Source organism: Hermetia illucens, chromosome 1, assembly GCF_905115235.1.
Source record: "Hermetia illucens chromosome 1, iHerIll2.2.curated.20191125, whole genome shotgun sequence".
Classification (NCBI taxonomy): domain Eukaryota; kingdom Metazoa; phylum Arthropoda; class Insecta; order Diptera; family Stratiomyidae; genus Hermetia; species Hermetia illucens.
The window spans coordinates 12,039,253-12,067,171 of NC_051849.1; the positions used below are offsets into that span (position 1 = coordinate 12,039,253).

General features: G+C 44.6%; 1 protein-coding gene across 1 annotated transcript; it reads right to left on the reverse strand.

Annotated features, from left to right (window-relative positions):
- Nucleotides 1–12,494: 12,494 nt before the first annotated feature.
- LOC119646466 (alpha-1,3-mannosyl-glycoprotein 2-beta-N-acetylglucosaminyltransferase) lies at nucleotides 12,495–26,300 on the reverse strand. Its single transcript, XM_038046915.1, has 6 exons — nucleotides 25,358–26,300; nucleotides 24,870–25,300; nucleotides 18,020–18,124; nucleotides 17,863–17,953; nucleotides 17,628–17,798; nucleotides 12,495–12,714 (listed from the first exon to the last, which is right to left on the reverse strand). The coding sequence occupies exons 1-6, from the start codon at nucleotides 25,805–25,807 to the stop codon at nucleotides 12,601–12,603; spliced, it is 1,362 nt and encodes a 453-aa protein (XP_037902843.1). The 5' UTR covers nucleotides 25,808–26,300; the 3' UTR covers nucleotides 12,495–12,600.
- Nucleotides 26,301–27,919: the final 1,619 nt, after the last annotated feature.

Sequence of the window (27,919 nt, forward strand, 5' to 3'; positions counted from 1 at the left end):
ATTTTTTTCGTAATTGAGTCATGTCCTGGAGCTTTCTACGGGTCCACTTGCAAACCTTGAAAAATTCAATTGGCTCGAAATTAGTAGCTTCCTTTCGGTGTAACCGTAGATATTTTTGGTCTTAACCGCATCTGCGGTAAATGAGTTAGGAAGACATTTTCCAGTTGTCTTTCAAGTGCCGCCTCTTTTTTGGTAGCGTTTCTTGCCCAGCTGCCGTTTGCTGATCTTGGTGGCGATTCGCATTGAACAGAACTTTTCATTATCCTTGTGGCTTTCCACAGGCAAAAATCATGTGCGATAGATCATGTAAATATTAGGTTGCTGAAAATGAAATGGCCGTTTCTGTACTAAAATTTGAAAGCTTACAAAAATTTATTTATTTAATCAAAATAAGTGCCAGTCAATTCAAAACACTCCTCCCAGTAAGATTCAGGAGCATTTATGCCAGTTTCGTACAGGGTGCGGCAGCATAACTTCCTTTTTTAAAATGTGCGCCACTCAGTTAGTTGATGTCATAGCGGAGCACTAGTGGTCTCGTTAAAGAGGGGATACTGTAAAGTTTTGTCCCGACATGGTTCAGTCGCCATCATGCGTTGGAATAGTGAGGAGCGTGCCTTTGCCGTTGAGGTTTACTTTTCAAGCGGATGTTCGGTTATTGCAATACAGCGTGCATTTCCGAATCGTTTTAATTTAGCCCCGTTGGCTCCCGTCCCAGACCGCAAATCAATTGTTACATGGGTCACTACATTCAGACAAACTGCAAGTGCGACGAAAGGAAGAACTGGAGTCCCTCGGCCCGTTAGATCACCTGAGAACATTGAAGCAGTGAGAGCGTCAATGTTGCGATCGCCACGGCGTTCTGTGAGCAGAATTCTTCGTGATGATCTTCATTTTCATCCCTATAAGATGGCGATAGTGCAGGAACTTTCAGAACGTGACTTCAATTCTCGGATGAACGCGTGTGAGCTTCTTCTTGATGTCGTTCTCGAGGGTGCTATTGTTTTTTTAGCGATGAAGCCCATTTTCATTTGTGTGGGTCGGTTAACAAACAAAACATGCGCTACTGGGCTGTGATTTTTTTCTATGGGGTTTTTTGAAATCCCGTGTTTATGTGAACCGTCCAAGAAGCCTACAAGATTTGAAGATCAACATCCAAGAAGAAATTGCCAACATAACACCTGCTATGCTAACAAGAGTCATGACAAACGCCAGAAATCGGTTTACGCTATTTATGGAGAATGGGGGACGTCACCTAACAGATTTGATCTTCAAAACAATGCAAATAAAAACTTTAGACATGTACCTACATTATAAAAAATAAATAGATATTTTCCTATGCATACAATAGTTTTTATTGAGTTTTGAAAAAAGGAAGTTATGCTGCCGCACCCTGTAGAAGTCCAACTGTCGGGTGTTGATGAATTCGTCGAAGGCAATTTTGATGGCCTCTTCGTTCCTAAATTGTTTTTCCGCCAAAAAATGATCCAAATGCTTAGAAAAACGGTAGCCGGTTGGTGAAAGGTCCGGTGAATATGGTGGATGAGGCAGAGTCTCATACTCATTCGTTCAACTTTTGAACCGTTGTTCTGGAAAGATGAGGTCGTGCGTTGTCGTGAAGGAGTATCACACCATCGCTGTTGACCAATCTCAGCCGTTGAATACTCAATTTTTGGTGCATTTCCTCGAGTTGGGCACAGTATTTCTGTGCATTTGTCGTTTCTCCAGGTGCCAAAAAAGAATAGTGAATAACTCCAGCTGTAGACCACCAAACAGTCACCAATACCTTCTTCGCTTGTGCTGATTGGCGACGATTGTCGTATAATATCCACCTTTTATCACATGTCACTATTCTGTGCAAAAAGGGATCGGTCATGTTGCGGGTGAGTAGAGAACTGCAAATTTCCATTCGAAGCGCCATGTTTTGCTCCGTAAGGGCATGCGGAACCCATTTGTCGAGCTTTTTCACCTTTCCAAGCTGTGGCAAGTGCCGGAAAACGCTCGAATAGTGTACGCCCAAACGCAGCTCGTTGTTGTCAATCGATGGTCTTGGATGTCCACGTGGCTCACTTTGAAGGTTTACCTCGCTTGACCGGAATTTTTCGAACCACCGCCGTTCGGTTCGTTCGGTTACCGCATCAAGTCCAAATGCGCTGTTAATGTTCTTGGTCGCCTTCACCGCTTTATGACCGGGTTTGAACTCATACAGAAAAAGTATACGTTCTTGGCTCTTTTCCATCCTTTTTTTCCTTTCTATTCTCTGTTATCGCAACGATGGTCAAAACTGAAATGAGTGATTAAATGTAGGAGTCTTTTTACTCCAATATTCAACACCAACAGCGCCAACTATATATTATTATTTTTAATTGACAACAAATCATCATCGGCGCAACAACCGGTATCCGGTCTAGGCCTGCCTTAATAAGAAACTCCAGAGACCCCGGTTTTGCACCGAGGTCCACCAATTTGATATCCCTAAAAACTGTCTGGCGTCCTGACCTACGCCATCGCTTTATCTTAGGCAGGGTCTGCCTCGTTTTCTTTTTCTACCATAGATATTGCCTTTATAAACTTTCCGGGCTAGATTATCCTCATCCATACGGATTAAGTGTCCCGCCCACCGTAACCTATTGAGTCGGATTTTATCCACAACCAGACGGTCATGGTATCGCTCATTGATTTCGTTGTTATGTAGGCTGCGGAATCGTCTATCCTCATGTAGGGGGCCAAAAATTCTTCGGAGGATTCTTCTCTCGAACGCGGCCAAGAGTTCGCAATTTTTTTTGCTAAGTCTCCAAGTCTCTGAGGAATATATGAGGACTGGCAAGATCATTGTCTTGTCCAGTAAGAGCTTTGACCCTATGGTGATCGTCATAACTGTTATCAGTTGTGATTTTCGACCCTAGATAGGAGAAATTATCAACGGTCTCAAAGTTGTAGTCTCCTATCTTTATTCTTCCCGTTTGGTCTTGCCTTCATTGATGTGCAGCTCAAGATCTCGCACCGCCTACTCGATCTGGATGAAAGTAGACTGTACATCTCGGTTTGTTCTTCCCATGATGTCGATATCGTCAGCTTAGGCCAGTAGTTGGGTGGACTTAAAGAAGGTCGCACCCCTCGCATTTACCTCACTATGACGGATCACTTTCTCCAGGGCCCGGTTAAAGAGAACGCATGATAGGGCATCCCCGTGTCGTAGACAGTTATTGATGTCGAATGATCTTGAGAGTGATCCTGCTGCTTTTAACTGACCTCGCGCATTGGCCGCGGTCAGCCTAGTCAATCTTATCAATTTCGTCAGGACACCGAATTCTCTCATGGCCGTGTACAGTTTTACCCTGGCTATGCTATCATAGGCATCACTGATGTCCATATTCTAACAGTTTTTCCATCGCTTGCCTCAGAGAGAAAATCTGATCTGTTACTGATTTGCCTGGAGTGAAGCCTCTTTGGTATGAGCCAATGATGTTCTGGGCGTATGGGACTATCCGGCCCAGGAAGATAGCTGAGAATATCTTATAGATGGTACTCAGCAACGTGATACCCTATAATTGCTGCACTGCGTGATATCCCCTTTTTTATGTATGAGACAGATAATGCCTCGTTGCCTGTCGTCAGGTATAGATTCGCTGTCCCATACTTTGAGCATCAGATAAACTGATTGGTGTAATTGGTCGCCTCCATAATTAACCAATTTGGCTGTAATTCTATCGGCTTCTGGCGACTTATGGTTTCTAAGCCGATTAATTGCATTGGTTTGGTGGTGGCAACGCCGATATTTTAGTTGTTGAGCAGTTCATCAAAATACTCAACCCATCGCTCCAACATGCCCATTCTTTCGGAAATCAGATTTCCCTCTTTGCCTCGGCATGATGAGCATCGAGGTGTATAAGGCTCATCCTGCTGACTTGTTGGTAAAACTTGTGCGCCTGGTGCGATTGCTCTCTATACTTTTCTAGTTCAGAGACTTTTTGGTTCTCCCAGGCTTCCTTTTTCCATCTGGGAAATCGCTTCTCCGCACGCCGGAGTTCTTGATAAGTATCTGCACCTGCCCGTGTTCTTTGAGAATACAACATTACTCGGTATGTAGCATTCTTCCGTTCCGTTGCTAGTTTACATTCATCATCGCGGCTGGGGCCAAGTATCTTCGTGGCCGTATCAATGATAACGTTCTTCAGGTGGTTGTGAAGATCATTTGTTGATGCTTCATCTCCAGGATCTCTGTTGACTGCGGTTATTGTGGCATCCATTTCGCTCTTATAGGTATTAGGGGGGGGGGCTGTGTTGTGAATGGCTTCAGTATTCACTCTCACCTGATTGTCAGAGGGAATCGTAGATGGTGCTTTAATTCGAGCTCGGAGCACCATGCGAACGAGATAGTGATCCGAGTTCTATATTGGCCCCCCTGTATGTTCTGACATTCATCAAGGCTGAGAGACGGCGGCGTTCGATCAGCACGTGGTCAATTTGATTGAAAGTGGTCCCGTCTGGAGAGGCCCACCTATGTTGGTGGACCGCTTTCCCCACAAACCAAGTACTTCCAACAGCCATTTCGTGCGATACTGCTAACTGAATAATCCGCAGTCCGTTGTAATTGGTATTCCTATGTAAGCTATGGGAGCCGACGTATTGCCTGAATACATATGTCCCTACTTGACCGTTGAAATTTCCAAGTATAATTTTGGCATCATACTTAGGGCAGGCTTCGAGGGTCCGCTCAATTGCCTCGAAGAAGGTATCCTGCTCCGGCTCTACAGTCTCCTCTGTAGGGGCGTGAACGTTTATGAGGCTTATATTTCGAAAAATTCGAAAACAAAATCGATAACAGTAGCTTTCATTTTTTTGGCTGACTAAGAAATCTACTCCAAGCACATGGTGTAGCGGCTCTTCTCCAGGAAACCGGTCTCTGTCCAACGCAACTCCTGTAACGCTGTTACATCAGCCCTATATTGGGACAGGGTATCGGCCAGCTGCTTATCAGCTTCATCTCTGTACAGGGAGCGCACGTTCCATGAGAAAATGCGCAAATCGTTATTCCGTTGTCGGAGCCGGGTTCGTCGTTGTATAATCCGTCCAGTCCGAGACTCCTATTGTAGCTTCGTAACAAATTGTTTTCCGTGTAGGGTTGTCAGCCCTACCCAACCCCCCCATCTCTGTACAGAGAGCGTACGTTCCAGGAGAAAATCCCCAAATCGGTATTCCTTTTTCGTTGCTGGGTTTGTCGTTGTAAAGTCCATGCAGTTCGAGGCTCCTATTGTGGCTTCGTAACAAGTTTTTTCCGTGTTAGGCGCGTTCCGTTTTTAGGCGCGGGAGACTCGCCTTCATCCTTCTCCGTCTGCAGCTTTTCGTTAAGAAAGAGCTCCTACCGGTCACCACGTGGAGGTGGACATAGGGTTTGGTAGTAGAGCTGTTGGTGTTGGCGTTCCCAGGTTTTATGCTCCATCGTGAGTACCAATCAACGTTTCGCCCTGGGACCTATACTACCCTTTGACCACAAATGGAATATGTTCAATTCAAATCTTTTACTTCAACTTCAATTAAAATCAATTGAATCAAAACAACATTCCTTTACAATATTATTTATTAATTTTGCGTGCACCAAATCGACTCAAACACTCAAATTCAAAATTTTTTTTCAATAATTTCAATTTTTCTTTCCAAAAGAAAATTCCAAAAAACAAAAAACAAATAAAGGCAAGATGAGGACTATAAGCCGTTTTGTATTGGCCTTTAAAGCAAACAATTTCATTGGGAATATTCTGAGATTCCGATTTTTATCAATAAAATCAACTCAAATTAATTACTTAAGCATATATCATGAAATCTATCTCATACAACTTTAATAATTATCTTAAAGATGCACCAAAAGTCAAATGGGACCAAGGGAAATGTCACAGGTATTTATGAAATCTAATCAATTTCAAGAAACTTAAAATAAAGAGCAAAAATCTTTTGCAGAAGGAAATTGCATTTGACCCCTGTAAATATATCTATTCCCTCGAAATATTGCTATTTTTATTATTTTTTAACTATTTTTTCCCCAATAAATGCACTCTTTATGTTAACATTCATTGCGAATCTAAATTAAAACTTTAATACCATTTTTATTTAAGCTGCTTGGAAAAATAAACAAAAATAATTTTCATAAGAGAGATATCGTCAAAATTCTAAAATTGAAATAAAAAATTGTGTTGCAAAACAACCAAATTAGCAAGCTATGGAATTTCGCGAAGAATTGTATATTTTTGTCATAAAATGTATATTTGTATTATAAAACAAGTCGATTTTGTCTAGAACATCAATTTCATGAGAAATCAGCCGAATTTAGATAATTTCTAATAAGTAAACCCCACATAGGGGTTTATGGCAACTACATAAAGAAGAAATTGCGGCGAAATCGAAAAACAGGACACCATGAATCCTTAATTCTTTAATGAACTAGTAGAAGACATTGATATAATTCACTAAAGCATTAAAATGTGTTGGATCAATTCGTAACAATAATTTATCGAAACAACGCCACGGAAGAATCGAACTTTTTACACATTTCCCAGATCTTAGTGTTCAGTCAATTTACCGAATAATGAAAAATTTCTCATTTGTCATATGGAAACAATTATTTCACGAATAGATAAATACTTTGGTCACATCATCCAAGTTAGTTCTCCGAATGTTGCTGATTCTCTAATACAACGCGTCTCTTTGGTATCTTTTTTTATGTAAATAGTGTAGCGGTAAGTTCTGTCAGTCGATGAGTATACCAAGAAATGTTAGGCCGCCGAAATTGGTAACACTGCACACGCAGAGTACCTAACCATACCCCACTTCCGTCAGACTTTCAGGTTCCGGAGGTCAGTAGCGCGTGAACGACAACACGATGAAGTTCGGTAACTACGAAAAAAGAATCGCGATTATTGCGTTGCATCAATGTGAGAATATGCCGAAAACCGACAGATGCCTCTTTGACAGTTTTATGATCACACGTTTCAGTATCAAGTTATAGTGCGTCAAAAATAGAGTCTACCAAGCAAGAAATTCGTCATATTTTACATTTTTACTACCTGAGAAGTAAAAATGCAACAAAGGCGGTCGAAAAAAATTGTGAAGTTTATGGGCCCGATACTGTAACGATTCGCACAGAACAACGTTGATTCGATCGATTTCGTTCTGGTGTAGTAGATTTCGAAGATACACCCTGTACTGGTAGGCCAATCGTCGCAGAAACCGATAAAATCGTCGAAATCATCCAAGTAGACCAGCATGTGAGCATTCGTTCGATTGGCCAGGAACTGGGTGTAGACCATGAAACCGTTTGAAACCATTTGCAGAAGATTGGATTCCAAAAAAAAGGTGGATGTTTTTGTACCACACGAGTTGACGCAAAAAACTCTCTTGGATCGAATCAATGCCTGCGATGCATTGCTGAAACGGAACGAATTTGACCCATTTTTGAAGCGGATGGTGACTGGTTATGAAAAGTGGATCACGTACGAGAACCTCAAGCGAAAAAGATCGTGGGCGAAGCGCGGCCCAAACCATCGCCAAGCCTGGATTAACGGTCAGGAAGGTTTTGCTGTGTGTTTGGTGGGATTGGAAGGAAATCATCCATTATGAGCTGCTCAACTATGGCCAGACCCTCAATTCGGTCCTTTATTGTGAGCAACTCGACCGTTTGAAGCAGGCGATTGACCAGAAGCACCAAGAATTGGTCAATAGGAATGGTGTTGTGTTCCAATAGGACAACGGTCGGCCTCACACAGCTTTGATGACCCACCAGAAGCTACGGAAGCTCGAATGGGATGTCCTATCGCAACCACCATATAGTCCGGAACTGGCACCAAGTGATTACCATCTCTTCCGGTCCATGCAAAGTGCTTTTGGTGCTGCTAAGTTGGCCTCAAAAGTGTCTGATTTTTTTGCAAATAAGGAGGGCGGGTTTTACAAGGGGCGATAATGAAGTTGCCTTCTAAATGGTAAGAAGTTTGCGAACGAAACGGCGTATATTTGACTTAAATCGGATAATTCTAAGTACGTTGAATCAAGCGTCAAATTTCGATCACAAATACGACATTTCTCTTTCCCAACCGAATACTATTATATTATCAACATTATTTGAACAGATATCGGTATGGAAGGTATTTCAGAGCCCAGGCACCATATAGTGGCAGCCTCCTGATTTTTTTAGATTTTTCGGTGGGGTAGTTTCTGAGAATGGCCCCCTTAAACAAAAGGATCACTTTCAACCCCCGCACTGCCCACCTTTTTATCAACTGGCAAAACTAAAACCGGCTTCGAAAAGTACTACCCGAGACCTTTAATTAAAATTACACCCCCTTTTGCATGTATGGAGACCCCCTCCTTAAATTCGACGTAAAAGGGTGTAAGGGGTCACAGTTCCCACCTTTCTACCAAATTTGGTGTCAATCGCTATAACCGTCTCCAAGAAAAATGCGCGTGACGGACAGACAGACGAACTTTTGGTGAAATTCGGAAATTGGAGAATGCCGCAAGGCCTGCCTCAAGACCAGAAGACGCAGTCAGCGAAATAGAAACCGATCTGAATACGAGCAATTACATGAAGATTACAAAAACGCTCGGAAGAAATTACATGTGGTCATAATAAAAAGTAAAAGCGAACACTTTAAGCGATTGTGTAATGAAGCTGACACGAACCCCTGGGGTAGCGCCTATAAAACAATAATATCAAAAGACAAAAGCAAACGCTTCCCACCGATTTCTTGCTCTACTCTGCTTAATAAAATAGTAACGGATTTTTTCCCACAGAATGTGACTACCGCAAACCTTCCCACTGTCCAGATAGACACCGCCGAAGTTCCCATGCTAAGTGAAAAGGAGATCTTCGAAGCTGCAGATAAAATTGTTGGAAATAAAGCACCTGGCTTGGATAGCATCCCCAATAAAGCTCTCAAGGCAGCAGTCAAAATAGCTCCAAATATGATTGCCGAGGCGTTCACCACATGCCTTAAAGAAGGAGCATTTCCTACACAATGGAAGAAGCAGCAATTAATACTAGTCCCCAAGCCAAACAAACCTTTAGGTGAAGCTTCGTTCTACAGGCCGATATGCCTTCTAAATAATACTGGCAAACTATTTGAATGAGTAATCTCTAACAGATTACTTCGAATTGCCGAAAAGCATAGCGGTCTCTCCGAAAATCAGTTCGGTTTTCGAAAGAGGGGGTCTACAATGGATGCAGTTGTCCTAGTAGCTAACACAGCTAAGACCGCACTTGACGGGGACAAATGTCGTGCAGTGACTACACTTGATGTGAAGAATGCTTTCAATTCCCCTAGATGGAGAAAGATACTTGAGTCCCTAGTCAACTTAGGCGTGGCGTAGTACCTGGTGCGTATCATTGCCGACTTCCTAATCGATAGGATTCTGTACTGCGAATCAGATGAAGGAATGAAATCATACCAAACGGCATACGGAGATCCACAAGGGTCTGTCCTAGGGCCACTCTTCTGGACTATTATGTATAACGGAGTACTGACCCTAGAGCTTCCTACTGGTGTGGCCTCCATTGGTTTCGGGAACGATATTGGTGTGACGGTTGTTGCACGCCTTCTCGAAGAAGTCGAGCTTTATGCAAATGAAGCAGTCTATGAGATTAAATCATGGTTTAGAGAATGCTGGTCTACAGCTCGCAAAGCATAAGACGGAAGTAGTACTTATTACCAAGCGGAGAAAGTCCACTTCCATGAAGATCAAAGTTGGAACCCAAACAATTCGTTCCAAGCCTGCGCTTAAATACTTAGGTGCAATGATTGACCAGAGGTTAAACGGCAGATTGCATGTGGAGGGTGCAGCAACCAAGGCATATAGCATCGGAGTGCTGGTTGCGAGAATGCTACCAAATGTAGGTGGCCCAAGGCCGAGTCGCCGACTCCTTATTTCGAAGGTGGTCAGTTCGATCCTACTGTATGCAGCCCCAGTATGGACAGATGCACTGAAAAAGATAGCAAATAAGAGAAAGATTGGAGCTGCGTATCGCATAAGTGTAGTCCGAACATGTTGCGCTTACAGAATAATTTCCAATGAAGCAGCTTGCATGATAGCAGGAATGGTCCCGATTGAGATTCTGGCGAAAGAAATACAATGACTTTACGATCCAGCGTATCTCACCGGAGAATCTCCTGCTCGTCGGCGACAGTTCGCACGAACTGAAACTGTCGCGGAATGGCAAGAGAAGTGGGACGAGTCAGAAAAAGGCCGCAGGACTCAGAAAATCCTATGGGATATCCGGAAATGGATCGAGCGACCTCACGGGGAAGTAGGTTTCGACCTAACTCAATTCTTGAGCGGACACGGAGACTATCGAGCATATCTGTATCGATTTGGGCGTGATAATGCGCAATATTGCCCAAATATTGCAGAGGACGCAATATTTGGGTCTTTTTTCATTGCCCCAGATTCGAAGCCCAAAGGGCTACATTAGAAGCTACAACCGGGGAGCACTTTACATCCGAAAATATAATGGAACTTATGATGAAAGCAAAGGGGATATGGACCGAAGTCGGAAAAATGATTGCAGCCATCGGAAAGAAGCTTAGTCAGGAAGAAGTCATCCGAAAGAATGAACGCGAGAGGAACAAGAATATTAACATGAGCGCAGAATAAATTCTGATCCAGCCCCGCGACGTAATACTAAATGTGAGTCCCACGGGGAGAGTGGAAAGAGAAGGAGGTGGTTTTAGTCGGTAAGGGTCCCACATAACCGTGTGGCAGGAGCCTGCGGTAGCTTTTGAAGTTTTCCACCTTCCATCAGCAAAAAAGACAGACGCACAGACAGACAGACAGACAGTAAACCGATTTTAATAAGGTTCTGTTTTACACAAAACCTCAAAAGGCTACGGGAATGATTCGTTTTTAGAACATTAACTCGATACCGCGAAACAACTGATGTGGTTAACAGGTCGCGGGAGGGGCGTAAGTTGCCCGAATGTCGTGATTGCTGTGCGTGAGCGTGTTCGTCGCAATCCTTTCCGCAAGCAGAAACGAATTTCGACAGAAATAGGTCTTTCAACTCGAAGTATGAGTCGCATTTTACGAGAAGATCTCGATCTCGGTGCATACCGGCGGTGCGTTAGCCATATGTTGACGCCAAAACTGAAGGAAGGCGAACTCGGTGTGCTGCGCTTCTGCAACGATTTCCCGGTAATAAAATATCGCTAAATTCTATTTTCTGATGAAATAATTTTTACCTTCGAGGGAAAGTTCAACCGACAAAATGATCGACTATATCCTCACAATTGTTATGAAGCGAGAGAAAATGCTCCGTGAGTCCAACGTCGTCACCATCCGGCTTCTGTCATGGGGTGGGTGGTGGTGGGGCATCTCATATTACGGGGTGACTGATATTCATTTCTGCGCTCACGAAGCCAAGATAATTCAGCAGTGGTTTGCAGTGCATGTTCCTGACTTCATAATCGCGGATGAATGGGCCTCAGGCAGCCCAGATTTAAATCCTCTGGAGTTAGTTAGAGGAGACTCCCTGCGATCGAAATTACTCCAATTTAGAGAGTTTGAAGACCAGCATCCTGCGTGCAGCTCGAGAAATGCCGTTTCATACCGTGCGTGAAGCGATCGATGCATGGCTTCACAGACTTCGGGCCTGTACAGCTGCTAGCGGCGGCCATTTTGGATAACTTTTCTTTTCGTTTGAAAGCTCTATGATTTGGTTTATTGCTTGGTAAGAAATAAAGATTTGTTTGACCGATAGAACTTATGGCTATACTATGTAACTTGTGTTGCGTACGTTGTTAACGGGTCGACATGTAGGGACAGAGCGAGTAAAATATCTATCCATCCGGGAATCGAAGATTCTATCAAATATGGAATTAAGCTTCCAACACTTATTTTGCGTAATTTATCTTCATTCACATCAACGAGACGTAACAATTAACGGCTAGAATATAATAGTAAATACGCTTTTAACGCTTGCATAAATCGGTTAGATGACAGAGTATCTTACATCCTAGAAATACTTTACAGAAAAGATAAAATAGGTTAATCTTCTCTATAAACAGAAAAGCCTTATATTTCTCGTTATATTCGTCCGGTTCGGTTATTTATCATATTAACGCAATTTGTCTAGTCTCTTTATACACATTAGATGAACGAAGTACAAAAATATTGTATAAAACTCATTTTCGTACAAAAATTTGTATTTTGCATGTTGTCGGTTTCGTCATATGTTCTTGATAATCGCAACACTTTACTGTAAATAGGAATGTCTTACCTCAATAGAAATAAACTGAATAAAGAATGAGCATATTCAATTCAATATTAGTGCTAAAACATACACATCTCATACACATGGCACTCGCACTCGACTCAACATCTTTCTCCATTAGTCCTACAACTGGCTAGATTCAATTCTGCAAATGGAGCAACTGGACTGGGTATTTGCAGCACAGCAACGGGTCTCATCGCTAGACTAGTAATTTTTATTTCGGCTAATCAAACGTTATGGATCACTTATACTAATTTAATATTTAATCGGGTTTTGTATGTACTCTTCATGTTTATACTTCTTAAAAATCAGTTCTGTATTTACATTGACTAAAGACGAGAAATTCGTTAGCTCCATGCTAGGTTGTATCCTTTCCAATTTGCACTTGGTGCCAAGTAGACACGTTGGTCTTTATAAAAAAATGAAACGATCCCATGGTAGCCGGTTCTAGGTACACCACTCTGAAATTGCAAGAAAATTGGAAAATTGTTTTGAGTTAGAAAAAACTTTTCACATACAGTACTGGGCAAAAAAATCCGATCAGTTAAGTGAGTCCCACTTAGTCTCGCTTAAATCCGTTATTTTAATTTGATTTGACAAACAGTTTTTTTTTGTTGTATAAATACAGATGTGAAGAAAGTATTAGCCCCGTTAGATTGTAGTTTCTCGCAGTGGTAAGTTTTTGACTATTTGAAAAAATTCTGGGCCACTGGGTCTACTGGCAGAAAACAGGGTTCCGGAAGGACGAGAAAGACTAGATCAGCCGAAGATAAACTGATGCGGAGATTCTGCCTGCAGAATCGGCTCAAAAGTTCATCGGACATTAAAAAAAAGCTCAAGGATGCCATTGCATCAACGGTTCGTCGGAGGCTCAGAGAGAGTGGATTTCATGGTCGACGTCCCGCAAAAAAAACATTATTTATGGGCAAAGGATCACGAAAATTTGACACTGGAACGGCGGCAAACTAGAATATTCTCCGATGAATCCCAATTTAATATTTCTGTGTCGAATGGGATCCACCATGTATGGAGAAGATCAAGTTAGCGATTCAGTGGGGAGTGTATCCAGGCCACAGTACGCCAGCCGGTGAGCAGAGTGATCTGGGGCTGCTTTTCGTTTTATGGTGTGAAAGGACTTTCATTAATCGATGGAAGTCACTAGTACAGCCTATAAACGAATTTTGGAGGAGCATCTGATATCTTGCATTTAAGAGCAATATCAGTATTCAAGTGAGGTCATCTGTCCGTCACACGCATTTTTCTCGAAGACTGTTGCAGCGATTGACACCAAATTTGGTGGAAAGGTGGGAACTGTGAACGCTCACGCATAGATTGAGTTACATCCTTTTACGTCGAATTTAATGAGAGGTTCCCATACATGGAAAGAGGGGGATATACATTTTTTTTCACCAAATATAGTGCCGTGGGGTATGAAATGAAAATGAAAGGTGTCCATTAGTACCTTCCGAAGCCGGTCTTAAATTTGACATTTGTTGGAAAGGTGGGGAGTGCGGGGGGTCAAAAGTGATCATTTCTTAAAGAACCCATCCTCAGAAACTACTCAACCGAAAAATCTGAAAAAAATCAAGAGGCTGCCACTATACGCCTAGGCTTCGAAATACCCTGCCGCGATCAAGGAGGGGAAGATCCATGACGGATCCCAGTCTCAATTATTACCTCTTCCGCCTCAGATCTTTTATGAGGCGCGGTCCTTGAGGTTCCCACCCTTCCTCCCACGGAACTTCTAATAAGGGACATCCACAAAAATGATAAACTGGCCTGAGGATGTCGAGGAAGGGTGGGAACCTCAAGGGCCGCGCCTCATACAAGATCTGAGACGGAAGAGGTAATAATTGAGACTGTGATCCGTCGTGGATCTTCCCCTCCTTGATCGCGGCACTCAGGTCCGGAGACTTACGGCTCCACACGCGCGGTCGAGCCGTTTTTTTTTTCTTTTCTATTTTCCAATTTTATTTCGCGTTCTGTTTATCATTCGATAGGCCGTCGCGAAGTCCCTTTTAATGTCTATTTTGGAATCCAGTGCGGGCCCACGCATCGGAATAGATACGTTGTTTTGTAGTAATGAAGCGTGAGGGATCAAAGCGCTCAAAGGACCCCCCCCCCCCCCACATTCCCGAGCCTGGCTAGCACAGAGGCGTGCAAGAACGTGTCGACCGAGCACTTTGATGGAGCTTCAATCTTTGCGGGCGGAACTTCACGGTCAACTTAGCCAATTTGTTTAGATTTTTGGGATAACTCTGCCCTCTAGGTCGTTGTCGGCCACTTAGGATGATCGGCTTGATCTTCCTCCCACACTTTTACCATTACAAGGTCTACATTGGTATACTGCGTGGGCAACAACACTAGTGCGGTCAAGAGCATTCGACGGGTCATACTGCCAAAAATATTTCCCGAGCAAATACTCAGTCGTGAGGAGCAGGAAACCATCGAAGACCTTGTCGTCAGGCAGGTGTGCAAGAGAAGGACTTCGAAACTTGTGTTCACCGGGATACGCTTTCGACCAGGTCTTATATTGGTGGACTGCGCGACGGAGAGTGCATTAGGACGGACGGAGAGTGGATTAGGACCATAGCTCCTAATTTGCCAGGCTGGGAAGGAGCAGAACTATCAAAATGTGCCGGTGATGATATACCAGAAGCACACATGGTGACAATATTTCTCCCAAAAGCTGCGACAATAGAGATGGAAGATCTCATGGGCCTCTTAATCTCTCAGAATGAGGATCTCCATACACGATTATGGAGAGTCTTCGGAAGCAAGGTCGATGGAAAAGGTAAACTCCTCACGATCGAGGTAGGGGTTGCCCAGTGAAGAGCAGAAGCTGGACTACCTCGACCTAGAAGGAGGAGGGTGATACTCCGACAGCGGAGAAGAGCTCCAAACAATAACGGAGCCAATGGCCAGCACTAAGATAGCCCAGATAAACCTCCACCATGTGAAAGCTGCATCTGCGGTAATTGCAAAAGCAAGTTCCACGGAAAACATCCGAATAGTGCTAGCTCAGGAGCCCTGGCAGATTCGCGATCTGCAAGGAGCTTGCATAATTCATAGACGTAATTTAATATATATATATCTTTCAGGATTCCTGACCGGGGACCTTGTGGTTATTCAAGTCTTATTGGAAGCCGGGAAGAGCACTCGAGAGGCAGTCGTGGCATCGGGATATCTCTCAGGAGACGAAATCCAACATTCGTGACCAGCACTAGACAGGAGGTACTAGACATAACTCTAGGAAATACTCTAATGAACGGGATGGTCAGAAATTGGAGGGTGCCGAATGAGTCCTCTTTGTCTGATCACAGAATAATCAGATTCGACATTGAGGGTAGCTCTGAAATAAAAAGAATAATACTGACTGCGTATAGCAACGCGATCAGGGAAGAGAAACGGAACAGCTTTAGGGAAATCTGTGAAGGGATCGAACAGATCACAGAAGCAACCGGGCTTTACAAGGATGTAGCCAAAGACGGGGCAATATGCTCTGTCTGTTTGAAGAAGGAAGTTGGGACATTTACCGAGAATGAGGAAGATAGGGTTCACCTGCTTTCCAAAACTCATTTCCCGGGGTCCTGCCCCACGCTGGACAACATTCTACCTGACACCCCAACAACGAATAAAAGGGGAACAAAGGAGAACTGGGAACTAACAAAAGGGGTATGCTCAGAAGCTAGGCTAAGGTGGGCAGTGGGAACTTTTAAACCAATGAAATCACCCGGAGTAGATTTCATTTTTCCAGCACTAATCCAGAGAGGCTTAGGAATCATCTTAGAGTTTCTTCTGAGGCTGGTAAGGGGGAGCATTGCACTGGGATATATACCAAGAGCATGGAGACGAGCAAAAGTGGTCTTTATTCCGAAAGCGGGTAAAAAGGATCCTTTTCAGCCTAAATCTTTCAGACCAATTTGCCTAACATCGTTCTTACTCAAAACGGTGGAGAAGATCATAGACAATTATATTAGAAGTAACGTTCTAAAGCGTAATCCCCTACACCACTGTCAGCACGCTTACTGGGCAGGACGGTCAACTGAAACTGCTCTGTATCAGCTGACAGATGTACTAGGGGTTGCCATAGAAATAAAAAAAAAATAACACTGTGTGCATTTTTGGATATCGAAGGAGTATTCGACAACACATCACACACAGAGATCCAAGATGAAATGAAATATCGTAGTTGCCTCCGCTTACTTACTCTATGATTCTTTCTGTCCTCTGCTGACGCAAGGACTAAGGACTAAGGTAATGTATGCAGCATCAAGTGGCCTTGGACTTTTCATAGGTTGCATTCCGAACGTTCAGCATATTTTTTGGGGCAGTAGCAAACATAATCCTAGAAGAGAGAAACTGCTTGATTTTTTCACCTTAGCTTGTCTGGTGGAGGCGAAGATTGGGTTCACTCAGTTTCTATGTAAGTTCTCGGCTATGGACGCTTGAGACATCTGAGTTTTGGTGCTGGTCTGCTCCAGCTAACGCGGATAGCATCACATTCACTAACCGATACAATGGACTATTAGGGTTCGAGTGCTCAGAGATTTTGTCTCCCTCCCATCTCACATACACACGATCGATGAAAAAGTGGCCAAGATAGCTTCATGCCCCCATTAAAATCGATACTATCTGGGCTTGTGCAAAGCTGGTGGTCGCGACTTGAATTTAGCCCTTGGTCTATGTCCTTGCTCTTGTAGGGCCGTCCAAACGTCTTCAATGTGGTACAGATCACTGCAAGCTGAACAAACACCAGCCAGCCGCGAGCACAGAAAAGACTGCTGAATTACATGTTCATACACGGGTGATACTCTCTTTAACTTTGCTGCCTTAGGCAACACGTTAATGATGAGGCAGAAAGGTGTTAGATCTCCAACGTGATGGACGCATGGGGCGTACATTACATAGGGGCATTGATACATTAGAGTATTGCTATTAGCATCATTTTCTCCACTTTCTACAGATTCGAACACATGTTTTCCAGGTTTTCAGGCCAAAGTGACTTTACTCTTTTCCTTTTCAAATTTAATATTTCACCAGTTTTGTGAGTGTCGCGACAAACTGGGAACGAAGAAGGAAAACTAAAAACATGATCATTCTGTGAAAAAATGGTAGTAGTAAGTTTTAGCACAAGCAACAAGCCCATGCAACTGCAGAAAAGGGAATCTCTAAAGCATTCAAGGTCAGTGTAATGATTTGTCAAAGTGTAGGGATTTTTTTTAAAGTTTTTTAAGCTCTTGTTATCTAAAAATTTCTATCAATTTATTTGCTATTTGAACCTATTTAATTTTCACGGCCCTATTTTTTAGCGGAAATGAATAAAAGTAGCTACTGTCTAGTTACTCTTTTAAATATGAAAATCATGACCAACCTTGAAATCGTCCATTAGTCCTAGCATTTTAGCTATCCTTTTGTATTGATCCCTGCTATTATACTGAATTCGTACGGCCTCCTTTGTTTTCACCATTCCCTTCCGCAGCTCCTCAAAGGTAACAATAGGGCACTGATATACGTGATTCAAAAACGTTTTGTCATAATTATCCTGAAAATAATGTAACACCAGTTCAGATCAAGCCTGCATTTTTTCATGTAATTCTTATATTTACCTTCAGCAAATATGTCAGATTCATTTTCGTGAAGTGCACGTAGTCTTCACTAAGTTTGATATACTGTAGATATTTATCGTAAAATAATCCACTGAAAAGACAAATTGGGATGAATTAATTCAATCTAAAATTTAACTTTTTTGTAACACAAACTTACTTGGATACTCCAACTTTTCCAAAGGTTCGTGTTCGTGAAATTTCTGGACGAATACAGACTCGATCTTTTCGTTGCTGCGGTTGACGAATCCAATCGTCCCAAAATCTGAAAATGGAACCAAATTTGAATTGAATTGAATCAATCAATCAATTGAATCAATTGAAATGCTCATCACAGTTAATGATAAAGTAATTTAATAAATCAAAATAATAACCCAATAATTAATCAATTTATTTAATTGATCGGTTCATGCACTCAATTAATTAGTGCCTACACCAATTGGAAGTAGGCAATTATTCCAAGCTGAGATTTACAATTTCGCAATCATATCAATCGTTTGATCAAATTTTTTGGAACTGTCATTGCCTTTGAAGTCATCTATCTGCAATATCGTGGACTGAGCCATATGAGATGTCCTAGTTTCGAATAACGTTGGAGCGTTACGACCACCGTTACATCATCCGACGTATGGGCCGTAAAACTGACATTTAATTTTTTTCGCGTGAGAGGGGAGAACAAGATGCTAAATTGGGAAATTTGTGAGTCCGATTTTTCAGCAATTGTACAAGGCCAAAATGGCAACCTCAGAGCCCAGTTTCCAATTTTCGGCTCAAATTTATATTCTCCTAAAGGCCTGGGCCATATATAGTGGCTAAATTCCAGTTTCCTCCTCATCTCCGCGCTTGCGCGAGGTACTTACAATACCTCTTTAAGGGCCTCGGCATATACTCCCGCGCCATAGAGCAGAACGAAGTCTGTCACACTTATGAGAAGATTTAAAGCCGGAACTTCTGTTACAACCTTGTCAACCACTGCTTTGATTTGTTTGAAAAAACTCATCTTCGAGTCGAACGTCAATCCAAGCTATTTAATCGCTTTGACTCTATATCAGTCTCGCAAATCCACGAATTTCCCATCTCGTATGTATTAACAGTCGCTTGGAATATATTAACGTTCGCTTGCCTAGATACCTCCCAGAACTCGCCATCCCTCGATCGGCAATATTAGTGATTTCGAGGTCAAAATTACGCCGGGAATGCTTGCTTCGCAGCCCAACAACCAGAACGTTGGTCTTGATTCGGTGTTTAAAACTACAAACCTCATCCTTGCCACAATTCTCAGGATCTATTCAAGGACTCTCGCGTCGAAGCCTCGTTGAACCAGAATCCATTTCTCCAGGCACCAGACAACGTTCTCCAAAGTACGAAGCCTACGACAGTAGCCCTGCATTGTCTCTTTCGGCGTTAGATAGATACTAACGAATGTGTGTCCAACGAATTTTGATTCCCGCTATTAAATTCCCTCGCGTATTGTTTTCCATTTGCCGTACAACGAGCTTTTGTTTTCGAAAATTTACAGAGGTCACGCCTTTGGTTCCTTATCAGATGCACAATTCGTACCCTTCTCTACTTCGGTCTTTTCTGTAAAACAATCAGATATCGGATCTTGTTGAAGAAACCAAACCTTTCTATTCCAACTACTGTGCATCTATCAGTTCAACGAAGATCTTACCAGCCTCTGTTTTTCGCATGAAAGACACTTTCGCTTCACAATCTTCAGGCTTGACCTCGCTGATGACTTCCCTTGGTTTAATAAGTAGAACTGGCGGTCTGACCCTCCCTCGTTCTTCTTTGTTGCTCTAACTTGTCCGTATTAGCTACAGGTAGACAGTTTTCTATCGGCGCTACGGGTTATTTCTTTTTGTCTGTCTTTGCCTTCTGGACAAAGTCTCCTCTCAACGCGTTTTCCTCTTTCAGCGATAATTATGATTGCTTCGGTTTTTTGCGCATTTTCTGTCTACCTGTAGAAGGAAATCGGGCCTGGTAGCTCTTCCAGTTCCATCTACTCAATTGTCAAGCCTTTGCTGACGTTTTTTTGGAGGAAAATTTCTTCCGCGCTTTTCTGAACAGACAATCTTTAGTTCTGGGAGGGACCTACTTTTTACCGATGATAAGGGTATACAGAGCTTTCCAGATAATCTTCAGCAAGGCAGGTTTTGTTGCAGAAACAGTATATTGCAGCACGCTGTGCATGCAGGGAAAAACGAGAAGCATGACTGTTTAAAGCAGCACCTTTTCACGGTATAATGCTGCGAACCGAATTAAAAGGGATGTCTTAGTAGGCGTGAATTCCACACACTGCTACAAGTTGGCGAAGCAGGTGATAGGACCTAGACACTTAAGTGGCCGCTCCGAGGGGCCCAATCAGTGCACTGCTGCGCTTGCTACTGGATCATACGGGTACTCTCATAGTAAACGTATGGAACAATTCTTTTGTGTCTGACTCGTGCAGTGCTGGAGACGTTCGCTGCTGCATCGTTTAAAAAATTTCGCCTGTAGTGCTGGACACATTCACTCTACATCGCTGTAGTGCAATGACCGATCAATTATGCTAATTGCCCCGTGAAGAGTGGCCTTTGTATCTTAAGTGGATGTCCAAGTGATCACCAGTACCTCGCGTTCAAAGTGGTTGTCGCTACTTGCCGGCGTGCACCAACCCGACGCTCCCCCTGCCTGTGGAATAGTGCAAGGGTGAACATCGGGAAGTTCGTCGAAGCTCTTGGAGCAGGCAGAGTCCCGCTGGAGGGCGCTCCGGGGGGTGGTAACGTTGCAGCTGACACCGTCGTAAATTCAGTGATGAACCTGATAACGACAGCATGTGAGGCTTCCATGGAGGGGCCTCAGCCGTGATAAGCCTCCTATGTGCTGGTGGATGGGAATTTCATAAGCTCCGCCGTTTGGCATAAGTTTACACGCCAAGATCAGCAAAAAGGAGACTTCGTAGCGCGATAAATAAAAGTAAGGCTCACGGCTGCCTAAACCTGGTCCACGAGATGAAAGAGGATCTGTGGGGACTTGGCTGTAAGCTCGTTACCCGGAAAATCGGGGCTTTGCGTAAGCTCTGCATATTAAATACCGACCAGAAGGACCGCATTGTACGGGCATTATTTCCCAGACATCCTGTACGGGTTGATGTCAATAGCGCGGAAACCGTCGAGGATTGCCCCCTTTTCACAATGAGAGAGCTCAAAGAAGCGGTTCTCACCATGAAAAACAAAAAGACGCCAGGTCCGGATGGTATCCAGGAGCAAGTTTACAAACTGTTGCTCCACCAACGACCAGACTTGCTGCTTGGGGTGTTCAACGCTTGGTTGAAGGAGGGCATTTTCCTTGTCGCTGGAAAGTGGCCAGGCTCGCGTTGATCAGCAAGGGTAAAGGCCGTCTGCATATCGACCGCTGTGTATGCTTGACACGGCCGGGAAAGTGCTCAAGAAGCTCATCAGCTGTAGACTCGCTGAAACGATCCGCGCTGCCGGGGCCTTATCCCCAAGGCAGTTCGGGTTCAGAACAGGGAGATCCACAGTAGATGCTATAATGGAGGTCGTAGATGCGGTTCATCGAGCCGAGGCACACAGCCGCCGATCTCGATGGATAGTGCTCCTTATAACGCTTGATGTCAAAAATGCTTTCAATTCCATAAGATCGGCAGATATGCTAGACACATTAGAAAACTCATTCCACGGGCCAAGCTATCTCTTTTGGATATTGAGGGATTATCCGAAAGACCGCTCCCTGCTCTATGAGACGCTAGAGGGCCAGAGGAGGATGGAAATCACATTGGGAGTAGCACAGGGATCCATCCTGGGGCAATACCTCTGGAACGCTTCCTACGATAGTCTGCTGAGACTCGTTATGCCCGAAGAGTGACGCCTGATCGGTTATGTAGACGATGTTGCGGCACTTGTTGCCGGACGTACTGTTGAACAGGCGCAAAGGTATATTGATGCGACGGGTACGCGGATGGATGACTGCTCATGGTTTTAGCCTTGCACTGGAAAAAACCGAAGTACCTTGGTTTAATGCTCGTAGATGAACTTCTTCGAGCAAATCAAAGCGACAGCGGACAGGACTGTAGTTGGAGTCTCGGCATTGAGTCGGCTAATGGTGAATTTTGGCGGCCTATATCTATTAGGAGACGTCTCTTTATGGGAGCACCGCAGTCGACTCTGCTCTATGGTGCGGAAGTATGGGTTGATGCCCTTGACAAAGGGTGCATCATAGGCGCCTTGCTCAAGTGCAGAGGCGAGCTTTGCGGGTGGTGTCTGCTTATCGCACCGTCTCCGAACCGACTGTGATGGTGATCACGGGAGTGATCCCCGTTGCGCTTCTTGCGAAGGAGCGCAAAGCTATCTACCGCCGTAAGGGCGAGAACTTAAGACAGATGGTTGCCCGTGAAGAACGTCAACGCACCCTTACCTAGTGGCAACTCTCTTGATAAAATGAGCCAAGGAGCAGATGGACTTCGCGGCTCATCGACAATTTAAATCCATGGCTGAACCGAACGCACGATGAGATTGATTACTTCCCGGGCATGGAGGTTTTCAGTCTTACCTGTACAGGATTGGGAAGGCGCGATCTCCTGATTATGTGTTCTGCAATGGAGTGGCGGACGACGCTGAACACACCTTTTTCTATTGCGTGAGGTGGGACGGCTTTCGCCAGCAGCTTTATGCAGACACAGGGGAGCTCTCTCCAGACAACATTCTCAGAGACATGCTGAAGAACGCTGGCAACTGGAATCGTATCGCGCATTATGTTCGGGCTCTTCTTATAACGAAGAAGATGGAACTCGACCGGCGGAGGGATCGGACGTTAAGGGGTTCCCTGAACTGACAACTCCCTTCCTTCCCTCCCCTCCCGATTAAAGGAATTCTCTGACTCCAAGGCTCCCAAAGCCGGGAGAGCGGGAGGACTAGCTCGAAGTAATGTGTCAAACGGTTCCAGGCTAGTTCTCTGATGACAGGGAGGTGTTTAGTTGGCAGTTCGACAGCGTACTATTGCGGGAATCCAACACTCCCAAAAAAACTCCTGTCCAGCAGATGGTCAATGTACTCCTGCATCTCCTGCCCCTAAACCTCCACATTAATAAATACGTTGTAGCACGCAGTGCCGTCAGACTACGTGAATCCGGATGCTGGACAGCGAAGTCCTACGGCCACACACACAAGCTGAACTTGACGAGAAACTTTGCTGTGGACTTTCCAACCTGGGCGGAATGGAACACACCGGCGGCGTGTTGCAAGGTTATGACACAGTATTTTTTATCGATGGATGTAAGATCGGCGAGGAGGTTTTATGCAGGTTTCGCCAGTGTATTCCAAGCGGAAGTACTGGCGATACTGGAAGTCTTTCGATGGCTGGAGCATGATCCGAGCCTCTAGCGTAACATAGCCATTCTGACCGACAGCCAAGCGGCCATCAAAACCTTGTACTCAGCGACGACATTCTCCAGGCTAGTGCGGCAGTGCAGAGACACGTTGAACAGTCTGGGCGGCACGCTCAAAGTCACCCTTCTCTGGGTTCCCGGACATAGAAACATAGATGGCAATGAGCTGGCTGACGAATTGGCCAGGCGGGGCTTTGCTCTTGATAGCCCTTCGGCGGGCACAGTCGGTGTCCCGCTCTCAGGCTCGGCATACCCTACAATTTGCATTGCCGAAGCTGTGGAGAAAGGGGAGAAAAAACTCATGGACTTTCTCTGCGATTGCCCAGGTCTAGCTAGAGTCAGGCTACGGACACTGGGTAAGCCATTGTTTGGGGGCTTTCCGAGAGGTTTCTAGCTGCAGGATGAGAGAGTTGCTTTCCTTCGTGAATGCTACGGGCTGGCTCTGAAGATCTGAACCGGCTGGACATCTGCCTCTCTGCTCTCATAACAGCAGTCACGGTTTTAGGAGTTTGTAGCATCAAAACGGCGCATCACAGCGCTATGTGGACTCCTCGGAGCGGCCACTGATACCTACCTGCACGATACGTCCAATTCTACGATAGTGATTTCCAGATTGAAAACCACTAGTCCATTTGTCGCCTCACTCCGGCAGGTTCGTGCTATCGGTTCCAGCACAGGAATTCTATGGCTGGCACCCGCTTTACTACCTTAAGCGGCCCTTCATCCTCTGTTGGTCTGCCTGGCATTTTCGTTGCTTGGATGGACCTTGTACATTTTTGCTCGATCCGAAGATAGTTTCCGATGGCCATCGCAGGGAGGTCTTGCAAGGACCAGCCCATTCTTCTAACATATTCAACTCAGGTGATAAAAGAGGAACACAAACCTTAACCAAAGCTTAACAAAAATGTCAACGAGCGCCTTTCAACTAATCTCATTTTCATTAAACTCAGCTGGGAAGCAGAAAAGTCTGGCGCACACGACTAGAAAGCTACATTATCTACTTTCCACTTTCAAAAAGGTATAAATAGGGCATCTGTACTCCAGAATGACACCATGCACATGACTCAGAGCAATCCAAGTACCCAAATACTCGCTTTCGACGTACATAATAAATACACAGGTGGCTGCGTTACATAAATTACTAAAGATCAACATTCATTTGTTATCGCAATCGATCAAACATTTCATTGCATGTGGCTGTAAAGTGTATGCCACGAAGCGTTAATTACAGTGTCGAGAGCAACCACGTCAGTTATCACCAGCAGCGAAGCCATCATTGCTGATTGTTCTCTTGTCGTTGGCTTGCCCGGCAATTCTGAAGATAACACAAACGCCGAACTGGTTCCAGCGCACTTTTGTGGCACAGTCTAATCAGGGAGTATATCAAGGCCATTCTTCTTCGTGCCATTCTCATTAGCCGACAAACTAATCTCTTTAATATCGCGCAAATAAAAAGCGGCACAGAACGGATTTCGAATGCACTGATAAAGCCCCGTTTGTGGAATTTTGATGCTCATCAAAGCACCCGATTAGACGGGATTGCGTGGAAGAGGTTGACACGAAAGCAAGTGCCTTATAAGTAGGAAAACAGGGAGCAATCCTTAGGAGATTTACAAAAACTTACGACTTTGGCCATTTCGGTGATAACTCGGCCCACAGTTCTTTCGACAGCATCCATCCCAACCCCGGGAAGAAGTCCGTCCTGTAGAGAAGCTCCGGTCGCTGCACGTCAACCAGTCCTCCCTTTCCGTTATCGTTCCAAGCAGATACGCACCAAAGCGAGGGATCCTTCTCTAGAAGGGGCTGTGTCCCCAGGAAGTACTCGTAGAAGTCCGGAGCCACGTTCAAATCATCCTCAACAATTATCACATAGTCGTAGCCCTGCGCAAACACCGTGTTCAGAGCCCATCCATAATGCCTGGCGATTTTGTAGTATCCCTTGAACTTCTTCTCCTTGGGCGGGACCTCGATGTCGGACAGATCTGGCTGCGTTATCAATGTCACCTGCTCTTTGTAGGAAAGGATGACATTGCGAGTGGGTTCATCACCGCAGTCCTGTGAGGGTGAATTTTCCAATTAGCTCGAGAATGAGGGAAAGATGAAAGGTTTTACCTGAGAAACAATAATAGGGAACTGATCGGCGTTCGGGCGGTATTCAATCAAGTTGTCGAGGCACTTCTTCACCGACACCCGATTGCAAGCGAACACCACAACGGGGATCACGGGGCCATCGAAGCCCTTTGCCTGGTTGCTGGGGAGCTTTGGAGCAGCATCCAGTGGGATCTCTTGCACCCCACGCTCGGCTACTAGCTCTTCTCCCACTGGAGGCTTCTCCGTTGACGCTTGTTTGGCAGCTTTCGATTTCAATATCAAAACCAACTCACGGATGAGTCCGTCCTGTATCTTTGCTTCAGATTTCACGCCAGACTCCAAACTTCCCAGCTTCATCATGAAGTCCTTCCGCTTCCCGAAGTCCGCAGTGTGGCGCACAACCAGCAAAACTGTCACAAACGTCCACAGGCCCACGAACCCTATCGTCAGAAAAAAGTTGCGAGAGCGCATTCTTCATGTATTTCCGCAGAAATTCCTCCAATTCAAACGCTAAATTCTTCTTTGGCGTACAATCGGCCACTCGATATCTTCTAATTAGATTAGATTTCTCATTTTATGCCGCTACCAGCTCCATTGGTCGACTCGCAAAACAGGTAGTTGCCACAGAAATGCAAGTTCTGACGATCCCATGCACAGTCATGGGTAGATTTCGCATCCTTTGGGCAGCGACGGTGGGACAGTTTCAGTTCAGGCTTTGAGGAGTCGCAGGTTTTCTCCACCACGGCCAGGAAATACTTGACATAAACAAATTTTCCAACCAGAACGCCGATGATTGGCAATCGCACTGAATTTGAAACGTGTATCGCGAGAATTTACCGAGCAAGTGAGAAGCGCAGCAAGCGTGAGAACTCCGCACTTACATGTATTTATCCGAAATGATATACACAAATCAGTAAACCAACAAGAACACAGTCAGCTGTGGGGAACGAACGTCGCCTTGACAGTTTACGTGGACGATCTTGACGTTTGAATATTGACAGGGTGCCTGTGCTGATTGTGATATCAATTCAGTAAAGTGCACCCACAGTTTGGGAAACCTTGGGTAGTGGCAGCTGGGGATTTCCCGATTCGAAATAGAATACATTAAGACTAATAAAACAAAGATTTTTACAATAAAAATGAGAATAAAATAAATGATGACATGCGGATGTTTATAAATATGAATATTTGTGATTTAATCTTTATAAATCGATGAATCAGAATGATTTGCTGGCAAAGTTTCCGGTCTCTGAAATCCTCAAAGCAACGGCAACGGCAGAAAATTTCTAATTGTCAATGAGGCGGAGGAACATGAATTCGGTATCGAAGAGACGCTCTGTTATTTCCCGCGTTTCTGGAGGCCGGGATTCAAGCTATGGATCTTGAAGTTCCATTCGCAGGGAAGCTAATACGATTTGGTTGTCTCTTGAGTCGATCTCGAGATCGTTCAGGAGATGGCAGACGTTCACCCTTAGCAAAGGAGATAGTAGCGATTTGGGTCAATATCTCAGTATCTCAGATTCAATAGAAAGTGATCGATCAGCAATGGTGAGGAGACACAGTTAACCAAGAAGCCGCTCTCCGGAATCCAATCGACACTTGTGTTAATATCACCAGTTGTCGGCTTGCAAGCGCAGAAATAAAACATCAACAACCAGGGAAACTGATAAAGCCTCTGCAGGAAACCGCAACCCCCTGCCACAACTTCATTCAGCGCTTCAACGCCAGCTTCCCACTCTCCACGCACTCCTGCCAGTTCATTGCAAGTGCCGGGCAGACTTCTTGTCCCAGTACGGCCTCCGTTAAGAAAAACTCGGACGTCGCAATGAGCCTATCCTAGCAGAATTCCAGGTCATCTATTCTCCACAGAACGCGCCGTCTATCTTCTGGATATTAGGTTCAGTCACGAAATTCACACAATGGTCCCTGATTTTCAAACTCCCGCGCAGGCTTACCGAACGACGCCTTGAAGCGGCCATCGTCTAATCAGTCGGCCTGTCCACTCGCTCCTCCTCATCTCAAAATCAGAAGACACATGGCTGCTACAGGGGTCTGAACGTTTGCACGACTCCAGATTACCAACATCGAACACTTGCTACAGGAGGTGAGAGGCAAGGTCTTTTCCGTGATCCATATGTGCAAGGCCTGCCATCAGATCATTATTCCAGAACAGGATATTTCAAATGTAGCGATCACAACCCCATCCGCTCGCTTTGAATTCACCCGGTTATCTATAGCTCTGCTCAATCGCTCCAATACACTATGGATCATCTCCTGTGCGACTGTTCCTTCATGTTACGCTACTTGGACGACATATACTATGTGGCTTCAGACGACCATGGTCAAAACCTTCGAGATCTGCGACAGCGTCTCTCCATCCTCTTTTTCGCGAAAATATGCCTAAACGTGGACAAATGTGTCTGAGCAGAAACTAAATACCTCGGCTAAATCGTGTCTTCAGAAGGTATCAGGCCTTCTTCGAGCAAGGTTCAAGTCATTGAGGACTTTCCAAGCCAGAAACGACCGTCAAGCTTCGTCGATTCCTTGGAATGCTCAATTTCTGTCGTCGCTGCATTCCGAAGG